Source organism: Amaranthus tricolor, chromosome 3, assembly GCF_026212465.1.
Source record: "Amaranthus tricolor cultivar Red isolate AtriRed21 chromosome 3, ASM2621246v1, whole genome shotgun sequence".
NCBI lineage: Eukaryota > Viridiplantae > Streptophyta > Magnoliopsida > Caryophyllales > Amaranthaceae > Amaranthus > Amaranthus tricolor.
The window spans coordinates 16,857,123-16,869,622 of NC_080049.1; the positions used below are offsets into that span (position 1 = coordinate 16,857,123).

Genomic DNA, 12,500 nt, shown 5'->3' on the forward strand with positions numbered 1-12,500 from the left:
GGCCCCTCTTAGACAATAGTTGCATCCCCTTCTCCCCCATATGACCAAGCCTCATGTGCCAAATCTTGGTCATCTCCTGGTGAGATACTGATGCGCAAACCGCAGAACTAGACAGTGTGACACCCTCAAAGACATAGAGGGTGTTCCTCTTGATACCCTTATGTACCAACTCCGAACCTCGATAAATGGACAACTCCCCATCCGAAATCACTCCATTGTACCCCAAATCATCCAACGTACCCAATGAAATAAAATTCTTCCCCAAAGTAGGGACATGTCGCACCCTAGTCAATGTCAACTTTCGCCCATCACTAGTCCTCAATCTCATGGACCCAATACCCGTAATCTTACAAGGTGCATCCTACAATAACATTACCCCCATTGCAAGACTCATACATGTCAAACCAATCTCAACGCGGACTCATATGGAACGAACACCCCGAATCTATAACACAGTCATCAGAAAGAACCCCAAACTTAGCAGAACTCACTAATGTCAAGTCTTCCTCAGAATTATAGTTCTCTTCCGATTTTTCCTCAACTACAGCAGCATGGGACTTGCCCTTCCTCACCAGACAATTAGCCCTAAAGTGACCCGGTTCCTTGCAGTAATAACAGGTCTTCCCTGCAATCTTACCAGATCCCTCATTGCCGTTTCCAGCACTCGACCCAGTATTGTTGCCCTTGTTAACCCCCTTCTTCTTTTTAGATTTTCCGGACTTAACAAACAACCCACTGCCACTCTCCCCATTATCACCTATAGCTTTCTGACGAAGTTCCCTAGTATGAAGTGCTGCCTTTACTTCTTCTAAGGTCAGTGAGTCTTTACCAACAACAAAAGACTCAACAAAATTCTCATAGTTAGACGGTAGAGACACAAGTAAAATCAACGCAGCATCCTCATCATCTATTTTAACATCTAAGTTACGCAAATCTAGTAAAATAGAGTTAAGTTTTTCAAGATGTTCCCGTAAGGGAGTACCTGAGTGCATTCGGAGGCTGAACAACCGCTGCTTCAGCAATAATTTGTTGGTCAGCAATTTAGTCATATACAATGACTCCAATTTCATCCATAGTTCCGCCGCTGTAGCCTGATCAGCGACCTCCGTGATGATATGATCATCCAAACTTAGCAAAATGGTAGAATGAGCCTTTTCCTCCATTACTGCTAATTGCCCATCAGTTAATCCGTCATCCGACCCTGCAGTAGTACTCTTTGAAGCCAACAGACGCCAGATTTACTGCTGTTTCAATAGAACCTTCATCTTTATTTGCCATAGCCCGAAGCTATTTTCCGGGTAAAATTCTCGATTCTTATTGTAGAATCTCCGGCCATTGTTCCACTCAAGAACTCTCCAAGGACTTAAACTTGAGCTCTTGATGTCAATTGTTGTGCGACAGCAGAAGCAAGTTCGATGAACAATAATGAAACAACAAGAAATTCAATGCAAATAAAAAGAAAATGACGCAAGAGATTTAACGTGGTTCACTATCAATGTGATAGCTACGTCCACCGGCACCGAGATCAAATATTTTCACTATGATCGCAAAGAATTTACAAGATGAATCTCAATCACACTCACAAATTAATGGCTCTCTTGTGATCTCTCTCAATTTGTGAATCATCATGTATTAATCCTACAATGGGAGTTTATATACTAATGCCCAATAAAAGAAAGTTATTACATAATAAACACAAAGCAACTGTCCCAAAAGACACCTCCCGTGAAAAGAAACCGCCATTTTGCGAGCCGTGTACAACTACGCGAGCCGCGAAATGGAGACAGAACGCACTCCACGCCCCGCGGACTGAGGCAACAGCTTCTGCGCCCCGGAGTTCTCCGCACCCCGCGGACCTCCTTTTTGACCCATACTCATCTTATTCAATGGTGCTTTCTAGTTTGAGTCACCATTAACAACACAAATAAACAATGTCATATCACCATATCTTAACAATTATTAATTCAACTTTAGTATATAGTACAATTATTATTACATATTTTTAAAAATGAATATTTATGTATACATAATAAGAACTCGGTGCATTGCACGAGTTTTTATACTAGTATAGATATTAACAAAATAAAAAATTAAAGAAAAGTATCTAAATCTTGAAGGGTAAGTCAATAGAGTTCAAATCTTGTGGAACACAACCTTGCTTATGGCAAATTGGTAACAAAGAAGCAATGAAAATAGCAGTCTTTTGATATGAATTATATTTGTCTGAACATTCATCATTATCATTATCTTTGTGATTCACTTGCTTATCACAAATAGGGCCTTCTGAACCAAGCTTTGAATTTTGCATAAACTTTGTTAAATTTAAGTACTTATCCTTCATTTTGTTTCTTGAATTCTTAAAGGCTACTTGGAATTCTTTTATATTAAAGGTCCAATCCCCATTTTTCCAATTGATATGATATAATGTAAGAAACTTATGCCCATATGTAGCCACAAATTCCACTGCATCCAACACAAAATTAAATTCTTCATTTGACATATAAAATGGAAAACTAATCCTTGTCCATGCCGGCTTAACACCCTCGTAACCCTGTAAATAAATCAATTATGAAAACGAATTTAGAAATTTGTTAAAATTTAGTGAAACGAAATCCTATTTGATTCGTTGTAATATAAATTTTATTAATATCAACTTTTTATAATTTTTAGTTTGGATTAGTTAAAAGTATTAAGGATTAAATTATTACATATAAGATACATAAACAAATGCCACACTTCAATTTTATAAGAGTAAGTATATTATAGTGACTTTAAAGTCAAAAATTAGTCCTTCTTTCTTTAAAGAACTACTCATGTGTCATTTTAGAGTGTTACGTTTGTTGTTCCCATAAAAAATTAGTCTATTTATATCTCAAACTTGTTTATCTTCATGTTAATATTTCATACTCTTTAATAATGCTTATAGTACCCTCATATCTTCTTCTAGTTGTGTATATTTAGTTAGTTGATTACTATTCATGGTTAATGTGGGTGTAAGTTGCAGGCTTTCGGATAGTTACAGGTTCCTCTCTCTTTGAAGACCCTTCTTAAGCCGAGGGACTCTTTGACCGCACTCTTCTATATATTTGTATGCGCTGACACCTCTCTTCACTCCCCAGACCCTGACTATAGTTGTCTATAAGCGGGATACACTAGGTATGATGATGATGATAATGATGATGATGTAGAATATATGTGTATATTCAATTTATTCTCAATATTTTATTACCTTAGTTATCTTGTAATATTAGGGTAATATTCTTTTCCTAGAATAGTTGTTTCCTTAGTTGACTCATAATCAGTTGTATAAATTAGGGTTGTATTATTCATTTAAAGTAATACAAAACAGTATTCATTAACCCTAAATTCCCCTTTCTTAAATCCTTCATGGTATCAGAGCCAAAGGTGTTTTTCGGGACCGGTAACATCGTTGGTTATCATCATTTACCTTAAACAACCTCACCTGAAACAATGGCAGAAACCGACCCAAAATAACTCATAACCATGGAACAGATGGAACATATGTTCAAGCTGTTTCAACAAATGCACAAACCAAACACAACCCTTGAAACTATATCACTAGAATTAATATTGGCCGAAAAACTAAACTACCAGAATTACACAACTTGGTGTAAAATGATGTAGATAGCTTTAGAATGCAGGGGATGTCTCAGCCACATCATAGACGATCCTCCTAGCATCACGGACCCCAATTACAGAACATGGAAGTAGAAGGACTCGATAGTTCTGTCATGGATTATCTCAAATATCGACACCGACCTCATAAACCAGTTCTTAGACTACACAATTGTAAGGGACTTATGGAGAGGGATTGAAGTTCTATTGAGCAGTGGAAGGAGCAAACTCCATATCTTTGATACGAGTTCACAAGCCAACAGTTTAAAACAGAATCAAGACCCTTTGGAGGTCTTCTATGGAAAACTTACCACAATCTGGAAAGAAATGGACCGATGGTAACCGAATCCGATGATACATGCTGAAGATATCACAATCTTCAACACTTTCATCCAAAAGCAACGATTATTCCATTTTTTGGCCGAGATTCACGATACTTTTGACAAAGAAAAAAGAGATTTGTTAAATCAAGACCCACTCCCAACAGTTGAAATGGCCTATGCTACAATTAGGCGTGAAATCTCAAGGCGTGGGATAATGAACCACATTTCATCACCGGGAAAAATTCCCTCAGAAATAGGGAGTGGGTTGGCCGTTAAACGTCGGTCGGATGTCTCATTTCGGCGTGATATGGAGGACAAAACTCACCTGAGATGTAGTCACTGTAGAGGAAGCCGTCACACAAAAGGAGGGATGTTTCAAATTAATCGGCTTCCCGGAGTGGTGGGAGGAACACCGGCAAAGCAAAGCCCCCACCAAGGTTCAGCCAGCTAGAACCGGCGGCAAGGCTCACTTGGTCACCGGCGTTCCCTTTCCCACCAGCAAACCAACTCATTACACAGAGACAAAAGAAGACATTAATGGCGTCGAAGGTGAAACAGAACAGAGAAAAGGAGACGGACCAAAAGAGAGAGAAAGGGGGAAGGGTCTAGAAACAACACAGCCCTCAAAACTCTCCAAATCCCGCTCATTTATACCACAACACTCCCACAACCCTAAGCCCACAAATAACCACCGGCCCATTTATAAATCCACCCATAATCTCACAACACCCAAAACCTCATGTGACACCTATAAACTTGGTCTCTTATGTAAACCATGTTTTTCATCCGAATGGATATTTGATTGCGGGGCCACTAATACTATGACTTTTGATCCTTGTGATCTTTTATCCACTAATCCTAAAACCCGCACCTACATTCAAACAGCTAATGGGGAGTGTGTGAGTGTTGATCAATCTGGACCTGTTACCATTTCTCCCTCTCTCAAAATTAACAATTGTCTATTAATTCCTAGCTTATCTCATAAGTTGTTGTCTATTAGCCAGTTGACTCGGAAATTAAATTGTACTGTGCTTATGTCTTCTTCTGGTTGTATTATGCAGGATGCTTAGACAGGGAGGATTATTGGTCATGGTACTGAACGAGATGGTTTGTACCATGTGGATGAGGCGATTCAAACGGGTCACACTTTGCTTGCCCATGGGTTCTCCGATCATCAGTTATGGACTTGGCATCGACGTCTAGGACATCCATCATTAGGGTATCTGAAACGTCTTTTTCCGTCATTAACTAAAATTAATGTAGTCTTGGATTGTGAAGCTTGTGTCCTTGCGAAAAGTCACAAACATTCTTACTCTCCTAGTTCTAATCATAGTAGTGAATCTTTTGTTTTGATACATTCTGACGTTTTGGGCCCTGCTCCTGAGTTTAGTAAAAAAAGTTATTCATATTTTGTTTCGTTAATTAATGATTGTACTAGAATGTGTTGGATATATTTCTTGAAACACAAATCTGAGGTTTTTGATGCTTTTGTCAAGTTCTATAATATGATTGTCACGCAATTTAAAGCTAAACCTCAAATACTTCGATCCGACAATGGGGGGGAATACATGAACCAACATATGGAAAATTTCTTTACCACCTATGGCCTCATTCACCAAACTTCTTATCCCCACACACCACAACAAAACGGCATAGCTGAAAGGAAAAATCATACTCTCCTTGTAATAGGTCGAGCCCTTATGTTTGAAGCCCATGTCCCATCTTGTTTTTGGCCCAAAGCTATTGCCTCTGCCACCTACCTCACAAACAGACTACCCACCAAAACTCTTAAGTTCAAAACCCCCCTCGAAGTCCTTCGTACCCACACTACTGTTCCCTCTTTCCACTCCTTACCTCCTCGGATCTTTGGGTGTGTTGTGTATGTCCATTTACCCAAACTTGCTCGAAATAAACTAGAACCCCGGGCTGTTAAGTGTATCTTTGTGGGCTATGGTACTAAACAAAAGGGATATCGCTGCTTTGATCCAACTCAGAATAAGCTGTATACCACAATGGATTGTGACTTCTTTGAGCACTCCTATTTTTACTCCCAGCTTCGTCCTCAGGGGGAGACTACATGTGATGACTTGAGCTGGCTTACACACTCTATAACTAATGATCTAAACCCCAAAGAGCAAGTAGGTAATCCCACAGACATTGCTACGGAAAACATAGTATTACTTTCTCCTCAGGTCTCTCCTAGCTTGTCTGAAGCATCTAATGATCAAGAAGTTGTTTGTGAGTCTCAAGAGGTATTAACTGAACCTCAACCTCAAACTAATGATGATATATCTGGTATTGTTAATTTACCCTGCAGATATGAATTACCTCCAAGGAGCAAAAGAGGTGTTCCTCCAAGAAGGTATGATCCAGAATTCGAATCACTGAGATCTCGGTATCCTATTAACCGAGAGATGAGTAACTTGGCACAGACAGCTATAGCATTCCAAGCCAGTCTATACTCAAGTTCCCTGCCCCGGAAAACTAAAGAAGCCCTCCGAAACCCAAGGTGGAAAGAAGCAATGGAAGATGAGATTTCGTCTTTAAAGAAAAATAACACATGGGATAAGTGTATGCTACCTAAAGGAAAAAAAACCAGTAGGTTGCAAATGGGTTTTTATAATAAAGTATCATGCAGACGGAACTATTGAGAGATACAAAGAACGCCTTGTGGCAAAGGGGTATACACAAACTTACAGGATTGATTACTCCGAAATCTTCTCTCCGGTTGCCAAAATAGACACCATCAGGGTCATATTCTCCATAGCTGCTAAAAAGGATTGGCCCCTCGATCAGTTCGATGTAAAGAACGCATTCCTACATGGCGAGATCGAAGAAGAGGTGTATATGCATGCTCCACCCGGTTTTTCAGATGAATTTGTTCCAGGAGAAGGATGTAGACTTAAAAGAGCGTTGTATGGCTTGAAACAGTCTCCAAGAGCTTGGTTTGGTAGGTTTACCACAGCAATGAAGAAATTTGGGTATGAACAGAGCCATTCCGACCATACTCTGTTCCTGAAGAAAGGGGAAGGTCAGATCACATGTATAATCATTTATGTAGATGATATGGTAATAATTGGGAATAGTGAAAGGGAGATAAAGGAGCTTAAGAGGGAATTATTCATGGAGTTCGAGATGAAGGATTTGGGGAACTTAAAGTACTTCCTTGGTATAGAAGTTTTTGGGTCCAAAAAGAGAATCTTCATCAATCAAAAGAAATATGTCTTAGATCTGTTAGCAGAGATAGGTATGCTTGACTGCAAACCAGCAGATTCACCAATCGTTGCTAATCATAAACTCCAGACAACACCTTGAGATGAACCAGCTGACTAGGAGAAGTATCAGAAACTGGTGGGCAAACTGATCGATCTATCTCACACTAGACCTGACACATCATATACAGTTGGGGTTGTGAGTCGATTCATGCACTTACCACAAACTCAACATATGGAAGCAGTGGTAAGAATCTTGAGATACTTAAAAGGCACGAGTGATAGAGGAGTCTTCTTTGGTAAAAACCATCACCTTGACCTCGTAGCTTACACAGATGTTGACTGGGCAGACGATCGAGACAGTAGGAAATCTACATCTGGATACTTCACTCTTGTAGGGGGTAACTTGCTTACTTGGAGGAGTAAGAAACAGAAAGTAGTCGCATTATCAAGTGCAGAAGCAGAGTTCAGAGGGGTTGCAAAAGGAATAACAGAGATCCTATGGCTAAGAAAACTCTTATACGAACTCGACTTTCCACCAACAGAGCATGCAAGTTATTATGTGACAATAAAGCAGCTATTAATATCTCAGAAAATCCGGTACAACATAATCGAACAAAACATGTGGAGGTTGACAGACACTTCATAAAGGAAAAATTGGAGAAGTAAATCATCAGCATTCCACACGTGAGATCAGAAGATCAGCTAGCTGCCATCCTTACAAAGGGAGTTTCAGCTGAAGCCTTCAAGACTACGTTATCCAAGTTAGGCATCGGAAACCCTATAACCTAACTTGAGGGGGAGTGTCAGAAGATATGTGTATATTTAGTTTATTCTCAATATTTTATTACCTTAGTTATCTTGTAATATTAGGGTAATATTCTTTTTCTAGAATAGTTGTTTCCTTAGTTAACTCATAATCAGTTGTATAAATTAGGGTTGTATTATTCATTCAAAGTAATACAAAACAGTATTCATTAACCCTAAATTTCGCTTTCTTAAATTCTTCAGATGATGTACCCTCATATCTTCAATTAACTGCATTTTTAACATTTTTATTTTCCCTATGGTTCCCACATGTTTCCTACTAATTTTAATACAAAATATTTTTTTATTATTTGTGTTTCTCATTTTTTTTCACTCACATTTTTTGATATTTTTTTAATGTTTATGATTCTTACTTTTCCTCCATCGAATATAATATTCAATAACATAATATATTCATTATCTAAAATATTTTATTTTTCTTAATTTCAGTGAACATTTTTTGTGGAAACTTCATCAAAGAACAGAAAAAGTAATATATATATATATATATATATATATATATATATATATATATATATATATATATATATATATATATATATATATATATATATATATATATATATATATATATATATATATATATATATATATATATATACGTATATATATATACATATATATATATATACATATATATATATATACATATATATATATATACATATATATATATATACATATATATATATATATACATATATATATATATATACAGATATATATATATACAGATATATATATATATATATATATATATATATATATATATATATATATATATATATATATATATATATATATATATATATATATATATATATATATATATATATATATATATATATATATATATATATATATATATATATATATATATATATATATATATATATATATATATATATATATATATATATATATATATATATATATATATATATATATATATATATATATATATATATATATATATATATATATATGAGATTATACCTGTTGGATTAGCGACCTTAAAGCCAAAGAGTAGGCCTTGTCAACATTAAGTAGGTAATGACCATATGGTCCAGCACAAGCACACCCTCCTCTTACTTGTATTCCAAACAAATCATTTAGAAGTTTTGCCACAAAACGCCCATGGAGAGGCTTACATTTTCTTCTTTTCTCTTGATTCTCTCCCTTCTTCTTTTTCCTAAAATCATTAGATGGATAAACAAGGAATGATATGATTGGCTGCTGCATTGCACTGGTGTTTCCCAAAATTTCAATGTTGTTGATCTTGCTTAATCTTATTAATGCTCTTTCTTTATAACTTTGTTCTTGTTCTTCAATGTTTTTTACACCAATGTATTCTTTTACCCAAAAAGCTAATGCTGCCCTAATTGTTTGAATAATCGGAGGAGTTCCTGCATTTTCTCTTTCTTCCACATTTTCCAAGTATAAAGTGTCCTGTTGTTGTCTCAATATGTGTTATAACTCTATTAATTCTCATCATACAACAAACTTTTGATTAGTGGCCAAACTTGGGTCAAAGATTTCAAATTGAACTTCTAAATTGGGTTTGAATTTTCTACCTTTTAATTACATACGTATTAATAGTTGCATTAATCTAAACATTTTTAAATTGTGTCATTATTTACACTGCCTCATCCTTTTTGTTTGTCCACTTTACTTTTTCACGTATTTAAACGCAAATTCTAAGCCTTTATATCTCATAGTACGTATAATACAAAATTGCAAAAATTATATATTAAAACTCTTTGCATCAAGACGAATTTAACAAAATCCCACATTAATATATTTTGTATACTTTAAAAATCAAATTAACATTTCCTTCTCATAAACTGAAAAAACTTAAAATAGACAAATAAAAAGAAATAGAGGGAGTATATCAAAGAAAAGCAGTTTGCGGAAGCCCCTCAGCCCCTTAGATTTTCCACCACTATCTTTAATAGAAGTGTCGACGAAGTACAAGCTCTACTTGGCCTTTTGTCACTGTCACCTTTAATACCATTATATCAAGTGAATAAGAAAAACAAAAGCGTGATTGTACGAAATTGTTATATATATGTAGTTTCAAATTAATATAATTATTCTAAGATTATATTAATAAGATTTGATTGTAGTACCTGTTCATTGAAGCCATTAACATAGGAAACAGTTCCACCTCCACAAGTTGAAGGGGAAGAAGAAGAAAGTAGATAAAGCTTCTTGCTCACGGTGAGGATTCCAGGGCTACCTGGTCCGCCGATAAACTTATGAGGACTCATAAACACTGCATCATATCCATCTATATCCCCGGATCTCATGTCAATCTCGATGTAAGGACCACTATCCATGTAACACAATCAGTTAACTTCTTAAGTAAAATATAAGGTGGGCCGAAAACTCGTCTAATCTCTATATGTGTTGATTTTACTTCGCTATTATTTTTTTTATTATATGTTAAAACAATTTAAAATTAAGAGTATTTGTTATCGAATGACTTAGGTCATGACTTAGGCCGAATTAGACTATTAAATTAGGTTATAATTATTATAAATGTCAGTATATTATAGGTGAAACCATAGAGTAAAAATGCAGTAATGGTCGCGATCACGGTAGCAGAATGCTTATGCGGTAACGAGAGTGATACGGTTATCATATCGCCTAAATATCGGTCGAAATCATAATATATCCCTTAATGCGGCACAAAACGTGGTTTTTTTATACCTTTACAACGCGGGAAATATCAGTTTATTTATTTTGAAAACCTTTACAACGCGGCCGATACGATGTGATGCGGCCTTGTTTTTACTCTATGGGTGAAACATGAAGTGTACACACTTTATAAGGTAAGAAAATGTTATCCAAAAACCGTATGGCTATAACTTATAAAGTGCGTACACCATCTTTAATACATTAATGTAGGATAAACCATCTGAATATATGCCTAGATTTCCCTTAATAAAAGTAGAAAAGAAACACACCTTGCTGCAAAATCAAAGCAAGCAAAAGCCCCATAACGATGAAGCAGAGTAGCAATAGCTCGAGTATCAGATACAAGGCCGGTGACATTGCTACAAGCTGAAAAGGAACCCAACAGAGGGCGATTCATAGACTCATAATACTCAAGCTTAGCTCTTAGAGACTCCATATTAAGGCTTCCATCTTCTGATAACTCGATTTCAATAACTTCAGCAAGACTATTTCTCCATGAAAGAAGGTTAGAGTGATGCTCATAGGTTCCCACAAACACCACCCATCTCTCTTCATTTCTTAGTATTTCTAAAACTCTGTCTCTTAGTGTTGATGGAACTGTAATTCCCATTATTTCTTGGAGCTTTTTAATGGAAGCAGTAGTTCCTGAACCACATAAGAATATGGCATCTTCTTCTCCGCCTCCTAAACACTTTTTTATATACTTAGTTGCTTCTTCTACTGTCCTTGTAGTTTGTTGTCCCACGTAGCTATCACTTGTGTGTGTGTTTCCTAAAACATAACACCACTCTTATGTTTAGCTTAATAAAAGAACATTAACTACTACTCCTATTCTTTAATAAACCTCCTACAAGAAATATTTACACGAATTAAAAAAAAATAGTTTTTAGACAGTGAATATATTATTTTATTAAATAATAAATTTGTTGTTGAAAAATGGCGATCAAAATCATTTAAAAAAAATATTAAGAACAAGTTAGTGGAAAGAACTAATAAAAAATGTTATTATAATGTTAGTGGAAAACATGTGGGTATAATTAAAGAATATTAAAATATTAAAATAAAGTTAGTGGAGGATATATAAAGACATGAACATTATTGAAATTTAAAATGATGATCATCAAAGTTATTTTCTTCCAAAATTTGTAATATAAATAGAAAAATTCTTTAAGGAAACAAAAAATAAAACACCTCAAAATGAAAAAATAAGAACTTCTTTAAGAAACGAAGTGAGTATTAATTTTTGAAAGTAAAATTTTTGTATAGGAAATAACATCATCGTATGCAATTTTAAAATGTGAATATGTTAGCAGTATTTTATTTTAGTATATATAAATTCTCAAATTAGACGGTTTCACGATGAGACCATTTCTGTTGGACTGACCCAATGTACACTAATGGTCTTAAAGTGATCGCTTAAAATGTTAAAGTGAACTGTTATAGTTTTATTGTGATCATTTTTATATTAATAAAGCAATAACTTATAATATTAGAGAGATCACCTATAATTTTAAAATAATTAATTCAAAAAATGAGCTTATCATATAAATTTATATCATAATGGGACGTTTCATACAAGACTTTTTTGGTTATGTATAAGTAATGAAATACTTATCGAAATGAAGAGCGAACTTATTGAGCGAATTTATTATTAATTAATTTTGTCTTTTAAAAAAATAAACAAAAGTCAAAGAATACAACTTCCAAAATACAAACAAAAATTATATTTTTTAACAACTTAATAAATCAGAGAATTAGGAAGAAGGTCATCACTTCTTGTTTTACTTTTCATTTAGTGTGT

At 35.0% G+C, this 12,500-nt stretch overlaps 1 protein-coding gene across 2 annotated transcripts in view; it reads right to left on the minus strand.

The window, feature by feature from the left end:
- Nucleotides 1-2,025: 2,025 nt before the first annotated feature.
- LOC130807808 (uncharacterized) overlaps nucleotides 2,026-12,500 on the minus strand; it is a 12,293-nt gene continuing 1,818 nt past the window's right edge. Inside the window, exons 2-5 of one of the 2 annotated variants that reach the window (XM_057673150.1) lie at nucleotides 10,969-11,470; nucleotides 10,129-10,330; nucleotides 8,996-9,448; nucleotides 2,026-2,551 (exon numbers count right to left, since the gene is read on the minus strand). In XM_057673150.1, coding sequence (XP_057529133.1) covers nucleotides 2,105-2,551; nucleotides 8,996-9,448; nucleotides 10,129-10,330; nucleotides 10,969-11,470 — 1,604 coding nt within the window. In that variant the 3' untranslated portion in view covers nucleotides 2,026-2,104. The remainder of the gene's footprint in view (nucleotides 2,552-8,995; nucleotides 9,449-10,128; nucleotides 10,331-10,968; nucleotides 11,471-12,500) is intronic. The other variant, XM_057673151.1, reaches the window with a different exon arrangement.